This window comes from Podarcis pityusensis (assembly GCF_964106645.2).
Source record: "Podarcis pityusensis genome assembly, chromosome: 6".
NCBI lineage: Eukaryota > Metazoa > Chordata > Lepidosauria > Squamata > Lacertidae > Podarcis > Podarcis pityusensis.
Window position 1 is genome coordinate 87,028,051 of NC_138030.1, and position 18,832 is coordinate 87,046,882.

At 46.3% G+C, this 18,832-nt stretch overlaps 1 protein-coding gene across 1 annotated transcript in view; it reads left to right on the forward strand.

Moving 5' to 3' along the window:
• PLA2G4A (phospholipase A2 group IVA) overlaps positions 1 to 6,449 on the forward strand; it is a 90,722-nt gene extending 84,273 nt beyond the window's left edge. Inside the window, exon 18 of the mRNA XM_081012155.1 lies at positions 1,472 to 6,449. Within this exon, the coding sequence (XP_080868281.1) occupies positions 1,472 to 1,600 (129 nt within the window). The 3' untranslated portion in view covers positions 1,601 to 6,449. The remainder of the gene's footprint in view (positions 1 to 1,471) is intronic.
• Positions 6,450 to 18,832: the final 12,383 nt, after the last annotated feature.

The window sequence follows — 18,832 nt, forward strand, 5'->3', positions numbered from 1 at the left end:
AATAAATAGAGCTTCCTATCAGCCGTGTTTATGGGGTAGGAAAAATATTTAAGCACTCCTTAATAATATTTAAGTAGAATATCACAAGTTAAATGATTGCTGTACTTCCAGTATTATATTAAAGACTGAATGGTTATTACTATGCAGAAGACTAGAGTTTAATATTAGATGTATGGTTTGTTTCTTGTTTTTGCTAACAACTTAATTAAATGAACGTAGTGGTGTTTTTTTCTGCTGTAGATGCCCAAATGGACAGTTAGAATGTGATCAAAATATGCCACCTACTGGCTAAATTTAATTCTGTATTTCTTCTGTGAAAATACAAATAAGGATCAAAATTGCTTGGTTGCATTAAGAGCAAGAGATCCATTCCAAGTTTAAATGGATAAAATTTTCATCAGAAACATCAACATAGTTTGTCTATGCTAATGCAAATATTTTTTTCCTATTGTATACAATCAGGTATACAATCTACCTGTATGTAGGTATGCATGCTCACGTGTGTGTGTGTGTGTGTGTGTGTGTGTGTGTGTGTAAATTGCTATCCTGAGAATACATATTTCCAGTGGTGAAACCCTTACAGTTACATAGGGTCGGCTTACTTTCAGAACCTAATTACTAGTGAGTCTTGTGCAGCTGCTGTCTGGAGAATAAATCTCTGCCATGAGTTCACCAGCTCTGCTGCAGGATGATAATTTCAGGCTAATAATAATAATTTTATTATTTATATGCCACCCATCTGACTGGGTTTCCCCAGCCACTCTGGGTGGCTTCCAGCATATACAGAAACGTAATAAAATATCAAACATTAAAAACTGAAGGGTTGCCTTCAGATGTCTTCTAAAAGTCAGATAGTTGTTTATTTCCTTGACATCTGATGGGCGGGTGTCACTACTGAGAAGGCCCTCTGCCTGGTTTCCTGTAACTTCACTTCTCGCATTGAGGAAACCACCAGAAGGTCCTCAGAGCTGGACCTCCGTGTCTAAGCTGAATGATGCGGGTGGAGATGCTCCTTCAGGTATACAGGACCAGGCTGTTTAGGGCTTTAAAGGTCATCACCAACACTTTGAATTGTGTTTGGAAATGTACTGGGAGCCAATGCAGGTCTTTCAGGACCAGTGTTATATGGTCCTGGCACTGCTCCCAGTCACCAGTTTAGAGAAGACTTGCTTTAAAACATTTAAACAGTTTTCATGGATAAAAATGTACCGAAGGCATGCAAATCCACCTGCCATTTGAAGAAAGGGGAGGGAATGCATGTTTATTACCTGGTTTTCCAGGTTATGCAAAGAAGACAAATAGCATCTGCATCTGATGACCTTTGGTTGTTAGTTAGTTTCTTCTGTGGCATGTTTACACGCTTTGAAAAACCATCCGCGTAAACAAGCACTTCACATCCACTTCGCATGTGGGGACTTGCGGAAGGAGTGGCTACTAATGAGTTCAATGTTGTTTTGCTTCTGTTTTGCAGATAGTCAAGCAAGCAATAGCGGACAGTATTGAGTACAGAAGACAGAACCCGTCGCGCTGCTCTGTGTCCCTCAGCAGCGTCGAGGCGAGGAGATACTTCAACAAGACACAAAGCAACAACCATACATAGGGATAACACATTGCAGGCTTATCGCCCAGAGCAGAGTCTTCCTGGATTGGTCGGACAGACATCATGATGAAGAAAATTGCTTCTGGTATAAACAGTGCAGAAACACAATGTGGGCATTTTATAGACTTTAAAATGGCACGGAGTTATCTTACAATCATGACAATATCCTAAGCTCATGTTACTACACAAATGTGCAGCAATAAGCACTAGAAAATTTTGATACCGTTGTCTGACGATGAGTTCATGCTAATGTGCTCTGTGTACAAAATGCCACTTCACTCGTACATTAGCACCAGTGGGAATATAATTGGCTTCTTTAAAATGTTACTGTTTATTTTTTATTACATATACATATATATAGATACGGCTGAATATTGTTTCTTGTTACTCTTTAACTTGGTTGGTAAACGGGCTAGACTTTTTCTTTTCTTTTTTCAAGCAAGGTTGAAAATTCTGGGATGGGGTCTGAAATGTCACTCAGATGGGGGCACAGAAAGCACTTTATCTACAACCCTTTCACTTGTCTTCTGCGGTAATATTGTAGCGTGCAAAAGAGCAACAAAAAGAAAATCTCCATAAAAGTGATTTCTTCCTACTTGCTAACTGCCTCAATTTGCTACATGAAACCATTTCGTGCATCCTTCCTTCATGGGATTAGAACAGGCATGGGCAAACTCGGCCCTCCAGATGTTTTGGGACTACAGCTCCCATCATCCCTAGCTAACAGGACCAGTGGCTAGGGGTAATGGGAATTGTAGTCCCAAAACATCTGGAGAGCCGGGTTTGCCCATGCCTGGATTAGAATCACATGAGGGGGAAACCAGGGCCCAGATGACTGGCCCCACTCCATCGCATTGGACCCCTGTCACCCCTGTAACTGTCCACAGGTTTTAGGGGATAGTCTGCAGTGGGGAGCCTGTTCCATTCATGCTGGCTTCTGACATAATTTTGAACTTTGGTCACAAAGGGTTCTAAACCTTAGAGGGATCGTACACATGTGGAGCAGGCTGGCCACTTCAGACCTTCTCCTCAATGTGTGGACAGGGTGGAGGAATGTAGATGGGGCCAGTAACCATGACCCCCATTCCTCCCTCACACTGTGGGGCATAACATCTGAATGGTGCTATAGTCTTCCCCCCTTCTATCATACTGAACGCAGGTGGCGCTGTGGTCTAAACCACTGAGCCTCTTGGGCTTGCCGATCAGAAGGTCAGCGGTTCAAATCCCCATGATGGGGTGAGCTCCCATTGCTCTGTCCCAGCTCCTGCCAACCTAGCAGTTCGAAAGCAGACTGGTGCAAGTAGATAAATAGGTACCACTGCGGCAGGAAGGTAAACGGTGTTTCCGTGCGCTCTGGTTTCCGTTGTACCAGAAGTGGTTTAGTTCTGCTGGCCACATGACCTGGAAAGCTGTCTGTGGACAAACGCCAGCTCCCTCGGCCTGAAAGCGAGATGAGTGCCGCAACCCCATAGTCGCCTTTGACTGGACTTAACCGTCCAGGGGTCCTTTATACTACCATTTCTATGTAGCCCCATGCCACTGTTGGAATATGCAAGTCTTTTATTTGTATCTGATTGGTTGAATGTTTAGGTTGTTCTAAGGCTGTGTGTGTAAGGCACTGCTCATGCATACCTAGAATGAGACACTTGCTGCTGAAAGCTTCTCTCTTTTTTCACTACTTGAAGCTTTGAAGAGTTAACTACATGGCTCTGCCATTAGCACCTGGGATGTCGTGAGGTAATGTGATGCTAGTATTTGCCTGGAGTTGGATGATACACGTTCTGGAAGGGCCACAGAGCCCTTTCGCATGCGGAAGATGTTTTCAGTATCAACGGCAGGTAATACATTGGGCAGCAATAAGGTTATACTGCAAGCAAAAGAGATGTTCCTTCCTGGTTACTTACAAAGCCTTGTTTCAAACCTCGGAAAACGAAGAAACAGTGCCTTTGAGAAAAGGACTAAGGGCTAATTAAAGTGTCATATTTTAGAACTTTGTTTTCAGGATAGGTTGAAATATGGTGGACCAGTTCTCTGCAGTTGACCACGAGTCCTCTTCACCAGAGAGCTCACAGTGATCTATGAGCAAAATCATAGAATCATAGAGTTGGAAGAGACCACAAGGGCCATCAAGTCCAACCCCCTGCCAAGCAGGAAACACCATCAGAGCACTCCTGACATATGGTTGTCAAGCCTCTGCTTAAAGACCTCCAAAGAAGGAGACTCCACCACACTCCTTGGCAGCAAATTCCACTGTCGAACAGCTCTTACTGTCAGGAAGTTCTTCCTAATGTTTAGGTGGAATCTTCTTTCTTGTAGTTTGGATCCATTGCTCCGTGTCCGCTTCTCTGGAGCAGCAGAAAACAACCTTTCTCCCTCCTCTATGTGACATCCTTTTATATGTGCATGATCTAGCTGATTTGCTCTTCGCAGTGGGCTGACTTTCCCAGACATTCCCATAACTACTGTAAATAAGGTTTTTCATTATGCTTTTGTTGGATATTTTATGTCTAGCTGTCTCCTTTGTTTTCCCACAAAAATGCATAATGCAGTGTCCATAGGCATCAATCAATAGCACTGCACCCCAGTTCTGCAAAACGAGGGTGAATTCATATACACCTTCCCCCCCCCCCTTGATGATTGTACAGTGGTACCTCAGGTTAAGTACTTAATTCGTTTCGGAGGTCTGTTCTTAACCTGAAACTGTTCTTAACCTGAAGCACCACTTTAGCTAATGGGGCCTCCTGTTGCTGCCATGCCACCGGAGCACGATTTCTGTTCTCATCCTGAAGCAAAGTTCTTAACCCGAGGTAATATTTCTGGGTTAGCGGAGTCTGTAACCTGAAGCGTATGTAACCTGAGGTACCACTGTAGTTATTTCACGCAAGCCCGATTGTTGGCATAAATCAACACATTCAAGAAATTCTGTCAGTAAAGGTAAATTTTACCCATGATGACTTTATCACCATATCCATAGCTTCTTAATTGTTTGTCTGAATTCAACCGTGGTCTTTTGTGTTAATTTGCTTTTACTGTCAGAATTTCAGCTAATGGCTAATGATTCTGGTTCGTCTCCCAAGGTGCCACTGGGCTGTTAAATCTCAGCCGAACAATGTTATTGTGTCATAAGCTTTCATGGCCAGAGCACACTTTTTGCATAGATACCCGGAGTTCGGAGAGGCGGCACTTTATCGAAGCCAAAAGGCCAAGCAATCAAAGAGACAAAAGGCTTGTCATCGAGCAGAACATATTTGAATTGCTCTGTCGTGTTCCTTGTTTTTATTTATTTATTTAAGACTGTAAGCTGCTTTGTGGAAGTCAGAATCAAATGAATCCAGTCCAAATGAATGCAAGATCCAAACGTCTGGGTGCGACCCATTCCTGATGTCAGCCACGTTGATGTGGTCTTCCATTGAGACCCCCCAAACCAAGTCCCTCACCAGCAACCCTGCTCTGCGTTCTCTTTGAGTGCTTTTCCCTACCTGGAATTTAACTTTCAACCGTGATAATGGCTACTGTTAGTTTGTGAGAGCCCTCTGGTAGCAACTACCTGCTAATTTCAAGCATTGATCCTGAAAAACAAATGACTTAAGCCTTCCATGGTGAGAAGTCTAATATAACCCCTTTCTATGATTTAGAAGAAGAAGAAGCGTTTGGATTTGATATCCCGCTTTATCACTACCCGAAGGAGTCTCAAAGCGGCTAACAATCTCCTTTCCCTTCCTCCCCCACAACAAACACTCTGTGAGGTGAGTGGGGCTGAGAGACTTCAAGAAGTGTGACTGGCCCAAGGTCACCCAGCAGCTGCATGTGGAAGAGCAGGGACGTGAACCCGGTTCCCCAGATTACGAGTCTACTGCTCTTAACCACAACACCACACTGGCTCTTTAGTTGGGGATGGATGTGTTCTGATCTGGCAGGTGTACCGGATAGCTCAGTTGGTAGAGCATGAGACTCTTAATCTCAGGGACGTGGGTTTGAGCCCGACATTGGGTGAAAGATTCCTGCATTGCAGGGAGTTGGGTTAAATGACCCTCCTGGTCCCTTCCAACTCTACGATCCTTTTGAGAATCGTTTTGATAGCCAAACTTTCTGTGCTTAGGTGCCATATTGGGATTTCTTCTTGCATCTGCTGGGTCAGAAATTTTGAAGCATCTAGTCTCTTGAATTCTCAACTCTGGTCCAAATTGTCTAATTGCTTTCCTTGTTTCTGTCAAAACTATAAATAACAATCATTGCTATAATGAGTTAAAGCAGTTTTCACAGTGGATTAGTAGGAGCTAAACTAAATTTGTATATGATTCTGTTTGCAGTAATTTTTTTCAACAGCTTTTCATTTATCAGAGAGATTACTTATCCAATGGTGGCTGCATCTATAATAAACAAGTCCATTTTTCAATTGTCTACAATATGTGAAACCTACAAGTGAGAACCTAGTAGAGCTGCTTTCTTTCTTAATAGCTACTTCACAACCCACCTTCAAATGTTTGTATAATACTAAGGGATTACTAAAACTCCTATCCTTGATTAATCAAGTTTTATGTTAGTTTTAATTAGTACTTGTTTAAAACTGCGTGAGTAAAATAAGCACAATGTATTTTACAATTGTATTTTAAAAGTATTTACAATGAAGCAGAAAGAAGCCGGTACTATATTTTTAGATATATCTTTTTAAATATTTTGTTCATAAATACAATAGCACTGGCTTATTCAGTTTTATACAGAAAGCAATTTTGTATGCGTCTTTTCTGATACTTGGAGAATCTCCTCTGGATCTGTGTTGTAATATGAAAATATTTGTTATTGTCTTGTTACTGGGTACTTAAAACAATAAAATATGAACTTCAATATATTACTTTCATTTCTCTCAAATTTGTGGTTTGTTTCGCCCGTGGTCTGCAAATCAAGAGACGGCTTTGGCTATGTCTGTCTTGGTCCTTTCTCATCTCCCCAGAGGCATTGCCTCACTGCCTTTCCTTCTGGTGGCTTTATATTACACATGAGCTGATGCAAACTAAACTAGGTTCCCTTGTGACTATGGGCTCAACCACATTTCCACTTGCCCCACTGCTTTCCCCCAGAAAAAACCTGCTCTTTACCTCTGAATCAGGCCCTTTCTTGCAGAGGTTCACAATAGTGGAGTTGCACATGTCTTGTTCCCAAAACTGCAAGAGAAGGCTGTGGATGTATGTCTGTCATTGAATTCTACTCAGTATTGAACCAGAGTAGATTCCAACTTAGAGTTAGCAGAGTAACAACTTAAACACATTGCAGGATTCCCAAAAAATAGACCAGAGGCAATTATATTCCATCCAGCAGAGCTTTACTGCTACTGAAGGCAAATGAGCATCATGGTCACAAATCCAATACATCCAGGATTGGCCCTGTCCCTAAGAAATCCAGTTGCAGCAGACTTAACTTAAACTTACAATAACTTATAATAAGTCTAAACCTTTCGACTGAGCATACTATATACAGAACACCACACCAGAAGAAAAAGAGAAAGGGAAAGGGAAAACCCAGGCTCCTTCTGGCCTTGTTATTATAATCAGTATGACCTTGACAGAAGAGGTAACAGAAGCAGTTTAAGCCAGCTGTACTCAGCTTCTCTGAATGAATAACCCAAACATCATGAACCTTCTGCTTGTTTCTTTCACGCAGAGAAGCTTCCAGAACCCTCTTGAATTAATTAGAATAGGAAAGATCTCTACACATCAGATCAACACTTTCTGCACTAATAAATGTAAACTGACAATGTTATGAGGGAGGAGTTGAGGCTGACTTTCAGCACTTCTGTTGGGATTCCATCCTGTCCTGGGGTTTTCTCATGCCTGCGAGTTGATGCCGTTCTTCGACTCATCAAGGGAGGAAGGGACATTCAGCTCTTCAAGACAGGCAGTCTGGAGGCTGTCAAGTGCTGTGTTTTCCCTTGAGTACAGTTCTTGATAGTGTTCATTGGGTGAATACGTAGTTAATAAATTTTTACCAGTTGATCTAATTATTTAGTCATTAAAAATGCTATTAATCTACACAGTATTTATATGTCAGGGAACTGCCATCGGAAGGAAGGGAAGTGAAAGGGCTCACACAGGTTGGGAGAGACTCAGCAGCTGAAGAGGGAACCAGTAGGGGGAGAGTAGCTGGGCTGAGGGAAAGGGAGCTGGAGGGATGGCTCAGAGACACTTCCAGCGAAAACAGTGGGGAGGTTTCAGGACCTCCTGTAGGGACACCCACTCCTCGCCGGAAACTGTCACGCAGAGAGTCCAGAAGACGTGTTTCCGTTAAGGAGCTTTTATGTTGGAAGCGATTCCGAAAGCAACCACTGTCGGAATCTGCCAGCGACTGACGGAGCCATGTTTAAGGGGCTCCGTTACAGACAGAGGTTTGCAAACTTGACCAAACTCTGAGGGACTAGGATTTTACACACAAGCAGCTCATCGTCCCATCACAGCATTCCGACAGTCTTCGTGAGCAGCTTGTGCAGGAGAAGGCATCATGAGCAACCCAGCCGGAACCGGAGAAGCAGGAGCTGGAGCGGGTCCAAGCCTGGAAGAAAGGTACCGGGTGTTGGAGGTCCAGCTAGCGCTGCAGACGGCGAGGCTTGAGGAGAGGAGGGCTCAGGATGCAGACAAAAAGGGGAAAGACACCCAGCTCGTCAGAAAGGTACCAGGATTGGTGCAGAAGTTTGGGGGGGAGCCCAAAGACTATCATGGCTTTCGGACAGAGATGCAATATGCCCTCAATCTGCAGTTTGATGAATTCCCTGACGAGGAATCAAGAGTGGCTTTCGTGATTGGGCATCTTGAAAAGGGGGCGAGAGACTGGGTTAGACCCCTGATGGCAGCGAATAGTGACGTCCTAAAGGACACGATGAAGTTCTTTCGCGCCATGGATCTGATGTTTTCCAGCGATATTGAACAGGGAGTGGTCCGCAGACAGTTAATGGCTTGCAAACAGGGGAGCCGATCTGTCCGTGAGTACTGGACTGAATTCACCATGTTGATCCATAAATTGGGGTGGGATCTATCGGCGGAACCCATTCAAATGCTTTTTGAAGAAGGGCTTTCTTCGGCTGTGAAAGACGAACTTTCCCGGGCGCCCAGGGCGGAGTCTATGGACCAGCTGACCAAATCAGCGCTGACCATAGGAGCGCGCCAGGAGGCGAGAGCATTGGAGAGGCGGGAAGGGAAGGGGGAACGTTGGAAGGAGTTCCGCATTCCAGACATTCCAGAGCCAACTTTCCCGCCGGCAGAGCCGATGGAAATCGGAACAGCGCGCGCGCGCGCAGTTTCAAAGCCCAGTGAGGGGGGAAAGAAGGAGGGAAAAGGCGCCCGGAAATGCTATCTCTGCCAACAGCCAGGTCACTTTGCCAGAGTCTGCCCCCAGAGGAAGGAATGGCAAGGGATGGTAGGAGCTGTGGAGGGAAGAGAGGAAGAAATACCGAAGCAAGTAAAAGCCAACGCCTGGCTGCCACCGTCGGGGCACAGCAGTCAGGCCAAAGAGCAGTGAAAGTGCCCACGCCAGAACCTCCTAAACCCGCCCTAGTGATAGAAGTGGCGCTAGAGCTGCCAAACGGACACCCTCTAAAGATAAAGGCGCTGTTGGACTCAGGCAGCTCCTGCAATTTCATGAGCAAAGAGTTTGCAGCTGAACACCAGATACAGACGATCCCTTTAAGCAACCCCCTGCAGGTGACCACGATCGATGGCAGGGAGCTGTTGGGAGGAGAAGTCAGCTTGCAGACCGTCCCAATGATAATGAAGGTGGCAAGGCACACCGAACTGATAGCGTTTAATGTGGCCACCTTGGGAGGAGCTCCCATTATATTGGGGATGAGCTGGCTAGCGTTACATGATCCGCTGGTGGGCTGGCATCAGAGAGTGGTTTCTTTTGGTTCAGCACATTGCTTAGAACACTGCAAAGAGGGAAAGGGTTTGGCAGGGGCCCAAGCCACCCTAGCAGGGACTGAAGTAACGGAGAACGTGAAGGTACCACGACAATACGCAGATCTCCGCGACGTCTTCAGCGAAAGGGAAGCTGACCAATTACCCCCGCATAGACCCTTTGACTGTCAAATCAATTTACTCCCTGGGGCACAGCTCCCTGTAGGCAAGCTGTACGCCATGTCAGACAGAGAGATGCAGGAGCTAAGAGAGTTCATTGACAAGAACCTGAAGAGAGGGTTCATCAGAGAGTCCAGGGCGGTGGGGGGCAGCCCAGTGTTTTTTGTGGATAAAAAAAACACGAACAAGCCGAGGCTTGTGTGTGACTTCAGGGCCTTAAATGCAGTGTCAGAACCAGTGGCTTTCCCTATGCCCAGGATTGACGACATTTTGACAAGGGTCAGGAAGGGAAAGATTTTTACTAAACTGGACCTAAGGGGGGCGTACAACCTGATACGAATAAGGAAGGGGGATGAATGGAAAACCACCATGTTCACCCCTTTGGGGGCATTTGAATATTTAGTTATGCCCTTCGGCCTACAAGGAGGCTCCGCGTGCTTTCAATCGTTTATGAACCATGTCCTGGGGCCTTTGCTTTACAAGAATTGTGTGGCCTTCTTAGACGACGTGTTAGTGTATTCTGAGAATGAGGAGCAGCATGTGAGAGACGTCAGAGAAGTGTTGAGCAGGCTGCAAGCCAACCAGCTGTGGGTGAAACTGGAGAAGTGTCAGTTTCATACCAAGGAGGTGGAATTCCTGGGGTATCGCCTGTCAGACAAGGGATTGGCCATGGATCCCGGCAAGGTCCAGGCGGTGCTGGAATGGAAAACACCCAAAACAAGGAAGGATGTGCAGAGGTTCCTAGGATTTGGGAACTTCTATCGTAAGTTCATCCGAAACTTTGCCCACCTGACGGCGCCCATTACGGACTGTCTCAGCAGTAAGAAGAAGTTCGTTTGGACTGAGGAGGCGGAGCGAGCATTTGAGGAACTAAAAAGGGCCTTCGCCTCGGAACAACAACTCCTGCATGTGGATTTACAAAAACCGATGAGAGTGGAAACTGACGCATCAGACAGAGCGATTGGGGCGGTGCTTCTGCAGCCAGGGAAGGAGGAGTCAGAGTGGAGACCGTGTGCCTTTTTTTCGCGAAAGCTGAACAAATCCGAGAGGAACTACACGGTGTATGACCGAGAGCTACTAGCCATTCATGAGGCGTTCCGGAGATGGAGGCACCTGCTAATTGGCGCACAACATAAGGTGCAAGTGTGCACTGACCACAAGAACCTAGAGTATTGGAGGACGGCACGAGTGCTCAACCAACGGCAAGTGAGATGGGCCCAAGAGTTCTCCAAATTTAACTTTGAGATTTGTTACGTGCCAGGCCCAGAGAACATTAGGGCGGACGCTCTCTCACGCAAACCTGAATATTTGGAGGAGGAGGGAGCACCCGAAGAGAGACATGTCATTCCAGAGGACCGCTGGGTGTGTGGGGCGGCATTGGTGGGACAAAGAGAACTGGTAGAGGAAACAGAGAATGATGAATACGCCCAGAATAAGCTCAGAGGTCTTAGGGGTGAGGGAGAGGAACCAGGGGGTTTCGAGGAAAGAAATGGAGCTTTGTATTACAAAGGGGCACTGTATATCCCTGAAGGAGACTTAAGGGGGAGGGTACTCAAGCAGTTGCACGACAGCCCCACGGCGGGGCATTTTGGACAACACAAAACCATGTGGTTGGTCACCAGGGAATTTTGGTGGCCTAAGGTGAGGGAAGATGTACGGGAGTATGTAAGAGGGTGTGAGCAATGCCAGCGAGCCAAAGGGGAGAGGCGGGCACCAGCGGGGCTATTAGAACCCTTACCAACCCCAGAACGACCTTGGGAGGCAGTGTCGATAGATTTTATGACTGATCTGCCGAAGTCCAAGGGGAAAACAGCCATCATGGTGGTGGTAGACCTACTAACAAAGATGTGCCACTTTGTAGCCTGCTCGCATGCAGTCACGGCGGAAGAGACAGCGAAGTTATTTGTAGAACACATTTTTAGGTTGCACGGGGTGCCATTGAGGGTGGTCTCAGACCGAGGAAAACAATTTACTTCCAGGTTCTGGAGGAAGCTCATGAGCTTACTGCAGGTGGAGGTCAACTTTTCGACTGCCCGGCACCCTGAAACCAACGGGCAGGCGGAAAGAGCAAACGGGGTCCTCCAGCAATACCTGAGGTGTTATGTCAATGACAGAGAGAATGACTGGGTAGAAAAGTTGGCGCTGGCGGAATTTGCCTACAACAATGCCGAGAATGTGTCCACAGGGATGAGCCCCTTCTTGGCTAATTATGGGTGTCATCCCAGGGCTTTCCCAGGGGGAGAAGGGGAGAGATGGGGTGTCCCGGCAGCCGAGCATTTTGTAGAAGAAATGGAAGCAATCCATCGTCAGCTCCAACTCAACTTAGAAAGGGCGAAGGAAGAATACAAGAGGCAGGCAGACAAGAACCGAAGGGAAGGTGAAACCATAAGGGTGGGAGATAGGGTGTGGCTGTCAACCCAAGGGTTGCCGTTCAAAGGAGGTTGTAAGAAATTAAGACCCAGGAGATTGGGTCCCTTTGAGGTCATTCAACAGGTCAACCCAGTGGCTTTCAGGCTCCGGTTACCCAACCACATGAAACTGCACCCAGTATTTCACAGGTCGTTACTGTCACCGTATGAGGGGGGACGAGAAGGGATGGCCACTCGGGGACCGGTCATAGAAGAAAGGGAATGCAGCAGCCATGTGGCAGAAATCCTCGACGCCAGATGGAAGGGGGATCAGGTGGAGTATTTGGTAGCGTGGGAAGGAGAACCGGAGTCAGAAAACACTTGGGTAATGGCAGAAGATATCAATGACGAGGTATTGATAGAAACGTTCCATCAAAGGTTCCCAAGGAAACCTCAGCCTGTGGAGAGGTTCCGGAGGGAATACTTTGGGACCACCGATGAGGAGGAGGAGTTGGAAGGATTCTCGGAATCGGAAGGGGAAGGGGAGATGGACTCTGAGGAGGAGGAGTACTTCGAGACCAGGAACCGCAACAGGTGGAGAGAAGTGTTCGGGACATCGGAAGATGAAGGAAGTTCATTCCGGGGTTTTGCCTCCTCACCGCCCGTAGAGGAGGGGGCGAGAGGGGATGAAGGGGGCCCTGGAGGGGAGGTGGATGTCAGGGAACTGCCATCGGAAGGAAGGGAAGTGAAAGGGCTCACACAGGTTGGGAGAGACTCAGCAGCTGAAGAGGGAACCAGTAGGGGGAGAGTAGCTGGGCTGAGGGAAAGGGAGCTGGAGGGATGGCTCAGAGACACTTCCAGCGAAAACAGTGGGGAGGTTTCAGGACCTCCTGTAGGGACACCCACTCCTCGCCGGAAACTGTCACGCAGAGAGTCCAGAAGACGTGTTTCCGTTAAGGAGCTTTTATGTTGGAAGCGATTCCGAAAGCAACCACTGTCGGAATCTGCCAGCGACTGACGGAGCCATGTTTAAGGGGCTCCGTTACAGACAGAGGTTTGCAAACTTGACCAAACTCTGAGGGACTAGGATTTTACACACAAGCAGCTCATCGTCCCATCACATTATATATATATATATAGCAATTGTACATCACAGTTAACAGATGGATTACGGCAGCATAAATGTCAAATTCCACAGGCAGTGGATGGTGGCTGTTGGTTCATCCAGGAAAAGAGAGTTTTAGATCTGACCTGGGTTACGTAAACAAGTTTCTCCTCTTGCTTACTCACGGTACACGCAAGTAGACATTTCCTAAAGCTCTTAAAAGTCATTCCCTTGCACTTTATAGTTTTATTTGTTACGTTGCATAACAGCCAGATCTCTTTATCTGTTGATTCAGCAGGTAGAATTTAGGCCTTTCTCACGCTAGGGAGTAGGAAAGACCATAAATCATAGAAGTTGCATCGAACATTAGGAAACGAAGTGTAACTATGTGACTGATTCACTGTTGGAGTTTGGGAATGACGTTGAATGCTGTGGCGTGTATTCCAGATGAGGCTAAGTGAGGCAACTCATAGAACACAGTTCTGGCCTTGGTTCACTTCCAGTTTTGCTGTGGCATGTAAGGTCTCACCGCATCTGACTACTCCTGGGTTAGTTTGGCATCTGGGAAATACCACTGGAGTTCCCACTTGCCTCTCTGACATGGGGCACCAAACTTTTGGGACCTGTGGGCTTAGTCGCAAACTGAAGAAACCATGCACTACAACCATACACATTTGCATAAATGGCACCCTTACGTATGCTCACTCTCTGCACCAGCAACTAGGCTTGGAGTTTTCCATTTTCTCCTAAGCCTTATGGAGGAGCGGTCAGTTGGGGTGTGGGCCAGATGTGTCTGAAGAGTGCAACTGGAGAGGCAAGCAATCTTCCTTCCCTAGCTGTAATTTTTAGGAGGATCAATCCTGCCCCTGCAAGAATTATAAGAAGAAGAATGTTATCATTTACTGTATTTTTTGCTCCATAAGACGCACCTGGCCATAAGACGCACCTAGTTTTTAGAGGAAGAAAACAAGAAACAAGAAAGCAATGCAAAGCCTCTTGAGTGAAGAGGGAGGAGCGCTCCCGCTGCGCTCAAGAGGCTTTGTGTGGTTATCCCTGAAGCCAGAAGAGCAAGAGGGATGGCTGCACACCGATCCCTCTTGCTCCTCTGGCTTCAGCGATAGCTGCGCAGCCTGCATTCACTCCATAGGACACACACACACATTTCCCCCTTTTAGGAGGGAAAAAGTGCGTCTTATAGAGCAAAAAATACGGTATATGCCACCCATCTGACTGGGTTTCCCCAGTCACTCTGGGCAGCTCCCAACAAAATATTAAAAACACAATAAAACATCAGACATTAAAATCTTCCCGATACAGGGCTGCTGTCAGATGTCTTCTAAAAGTCAGATAGTTGTTTATTTCCTTGACATCTGATGGGAGGGCACCACTACCAAGAAGGCCCTCTGCCTGGTTTCCTGTAGCTTCACTAATAGGAGAGATGGAACCACCAGAAGGCCCTCGGAGCTGGCTTGGAAAAAGTTCCAGCTAGGGTGGTTACTGAAGATATGGCTACTTGCCAGAGTGGTTTTAACAGGGGCGCTGTGGTGACATTCTGAGAGGGTTTCTTGCACTTTGTCTCCAACTGGGACTTTCTTAGTTCTGGTTCTTCGTCCCTGCCCACTCCTGGACTCTCTCCAGCTAAGTGCTCTGGGGTCAGATATTGAGACACTAATTCATCTATACCTTTGGCTTGACTTTCTTTCCAGTTGTCAGGACTGCAGCAGGGAGAGAACGAGCTACTCCACAAGGTCAAAGATTGTTTAGGCTTCCCTCCGGCTTTTATTTATGTATCCCACCCCCCTCCAAATGTTGCACCGAGGTTGGTTTTCTGATATGTAAAGCACATAATGAGTTGTCATGAAGCCTTGTCACTTTGCCTCAATGTGAGGCACCATATATCTCTCTAAATAATCCCCAAATAGGTTAAGTTCATTGCATGTTCGGTGTTAAAGGAAAATATTATGAAAATGATGTCTAGATGGTACTTAACTCCTTAGCAAAGATTTATCACAATAGTGATAATCTATGTTGGAAATGTAAAGAAAAAGAAGGTACCTTTTATCATATGTGGTGGACCTGCTCCAAGGTGAAAGACTTCTGGGAGAAGATTTATAATGAATTGAAAAAAATGTTGAAATATACATTTATTAAGAAACCAGAAGCCTTTCTTCTTGGAATAACAGGTTTGGAATTGCCCAAGAAAGATGCTAGATTGTTTTTGTATGCCACAACTGCTGCTAGGATTTTGTTGGCCAAAAATTGGAAAACACAAGAAGTGCCAACAGTGGAGGAATGGCAGATGAAGATGATGGACTTTTGGGAGCTAGCCGACCTGACCGGAAGAGTCCGTGACCAGGAGGAGGAGGAGGAAGAATGGATGAAATTTAAAGAATATTTAGTTAAATATGTTAAGATAATTTAAATAGAAAAACTTGCAAATACCAGATTGGCTTAGGATTTAAATATGTGATTTTATATAATAATATGTTTAAAGTTTATATGAAAAGTAAGAAAGAAGTTAATTGACTGAGTAAATTTTATGAGAAATTAGTCTTGGAAAACTGTTACAATGATATACATTGAAATTCAGCCAGGGGGATTTGAGGAAGTCATCTAACAATGTTAATAATAGTGGAACAATTACAGCTAGGATTTATGTGTGTTTGTTTGTTTATAAATTTGGAAAATCAATAATTTTTTTTAAAAAATAAATAATCCCCAAGTATATTTGTTCCGTTTGCTCCTTTGAAAAATGTTTGAAGATGAACACACCGGTGAGCAGGCTTCTTCTTGAATCTACTTTGTTTTTTAGTTTTGACTTGAACCCCAACCAGAGCCAGGAGTGAAAATGAAAGATCAGAATGCCCTTGTAGAGCACATTCTAAGTCCACGAATTTGTTTCCGGAACCAGAACTGAATAGAGCTCATCCTCCTTTATCATCAAAGTCTACTCCTGGCTGGCTGGCTTCATTTCAGCAGCCTAACTGAAGTGGGGGAAGCTGCTCTATGGTTGCTATTGTAAAACAAACAGGGAGCTAGAAACCCTTTCAAAAGTACTGTAAATCCTCTCAAGAACTAACAGTAGTTTCCCATCTACTGTATGTGTGGCCCACCCATGAATTAAAGAGGGAAAAAAGAGCAGCTGTTGGCTATGTTTGCAGACCCAGAATCAATTTGGATGTATAAAACTGGAAAGGAGTCAGGAAGTATAGTGGAAATTTGCCCAAGTTTCGTCACCCTGTTTTCACCTGCTTCACTCGGTATCATTTGCTTTGCAGTGGTGCACCTGCAGGGCTTCTCCAGGTGAAAAGAATTCCAAGTCTCTGATCCAGCCCACAGAAAGCTATCAGATTTGACCCAGAAACAACAGAAATAAGTCTGTAGATGCTGCTAGCTATGATCATGGTTTTCAGATGGCCCAAGAAGAAGGGACAATAAAATCAGAAGAGTCATCTATCTACCTGAAATGAGTTGGTGGGACTAATTCTGGGCTATAATAGCATGTGTGAGGCTGGGCAAAAAGAAGATACAAGGAGCACTGCTGGATCAGACACAAGGTCCCTGTAGCCCACCCAACGCCTGTTTCCCCCCAGAAGTCAACCTGTTGTCTCTCAGATGCCCACAAAAGAAAGTGGCTGTTGGTGAGTGTTGAACCAAGGGACATCTGAGCTACCAGTCTTAGCTATTACAATTTGTGAGTTCATGTACCCACAGAACTGGTAATGACTCAACACCAAGGCTTTGACGCCCCATAGAAAGTGAAGAACACTTCCTAAGATTGACACTTGTCTCCTTGATCCTTGCCCATCCTGGCTTATAAAAGCTAGCCGGGAAGGACTGGGCTTCGTGGGGTGGTGAATGCTTCCCTCCGTGAGGGAGCCTTCCCAGACCCACTGAAAGAGGCGATTATTAAACCACTTCTTAAAAAACCATCTTTAGATGCGGCCACGATGGCCAACTATCGCCCAGTCTCAAATCTTCCATTCTTGGGCAAGGTGATTGAGCGAGTGGTTGCTGAACAACTCCAGGCACACCTGGAAGAAGTGGACCATTTGGATCCCTTCCAGTCGGGATTCAGGCCTCATCATGGGACTGAAACTGCCTTGGTCGCACTGGTTGATGATCTCCGGCGGGCTAGGGACAAAGGTGAGAGCTGTTTCCTAGTTCTGCTGGATCTCTCAGTGGCGTTTGATACCATCGACCATAACATCCTTCTGGACCGCCTTGAGGGGCTGGGAGCTGGGGGGCACTGTCATACAGTGGTTCTGCTCCTTCCTCCTGGGCCGTGTTCAGAAAGTGGTGGTGGTGGGGATGAGTGTTCAGACCCCTGGGCTCCCACTTGTGGGGTGCCTCAGGGTTCTGTCCTCTCCCCCATGCTTTTCAACATCTATATGCAACCGCTGGGAGAGATCATCAGGGGGTTTGGGCTGGGTGTTCATCAGTATGTGGATGATACCCAGCTCTACCTCTCTTTCAAATGAGAACCAGTGAAAGCGGTGAAGGTCCTATGTGAGTGCCTGGAGGCGGTTGGAGGTTGGATGGCAGCTAACAGATTGAGGTTGAATCCTGACAAGACAGAAGTATTGTTCTTGGGGGACAGGAGGCGGGCAGGTGTGGAGGATTCCCTGGTCCTGAATGGGGTAACTGTGCCCCTGAAGGACCAGGTGTGCAGCCTGGGAGTCATTTTGGACTTGCAGCTGTCCATGGAGGCACAGGTCAAATCTGTGTCCAGGGCAGCTGTTTACCAGCTCCATCTGGTACGCAGGCTGAGACCCTATCTGCCTGCGGACTGCCTTGCCAGAGTGGTGCATGCTCTGGTTATCTCCCGCTTGGACTACTGCAATGCGCTCTACGTGGGGCTACCTTTGAAGGTGACCCGGAAACTACAACTAATCCAGAACGCGGCAGCTAGACTGGTGACTGGGAGCGGCCGCCGAGACCACATAACACCGCTCTTAAAAGACCTACATTGGCTCCCAGTACGTTTCCGAGCACAATTCAAAGTATTGGTGCTGACATTTAAAGCCCTAAACGGCCTCGGCCCAGTATACCTGAAGGAGCATCTCCACCCCCATCGTTCTGCCCGTACACTGAGGTCCAGCGCCGAGGGCCTTCTGGCGGTTCCCTCACTGCGAGAAGCAAAGCTACAGGGAACCAGGCAGAGGGCCTTCTCGGTAGTGGCGCCTGCCCTGTGGAATGCCCTCCCATCAGATGTCAAAGCGATCAACAATTACCTGACATTCAGAAGACATCTTAAGGCAGCCCTGTTCAGGGAAGTTTTTAATGTGTGATTTCAGTGTATTTTTTGTTTCTGTGGAAGCCGCCCAGAGTGGCTGGGGAAACCCAGCCAGATGGGCGGGGTACAAATAATAAATTATTATTATATATTATTATTATAAGATGTTGCAGTCCTTATAAACAAAGCTGTGGGAGAGGAAGAGTGGGTAGCATATGTTGCAATTTCCCCGGGCGGGGGGAACCCTTAATAAATATCATGTTCATCAGCTGACCCTTGTGCGTCATAATCCCGTCCTTACAATGACATGCTTAGAATTTGCGGGACAAAATCAAAGAAATAGATTAGTCTAGCCTCAGGTCCTGTGACCTCAGTGTTTGTCACCATGGTGAGCAAGTCTGGATTTAACTGCTTTGTATTAAGTTGCGTGCATGAGAGCAGTTGACAAGAGCTTTAAAACAGAACAGGAACCTGATGTGAGAA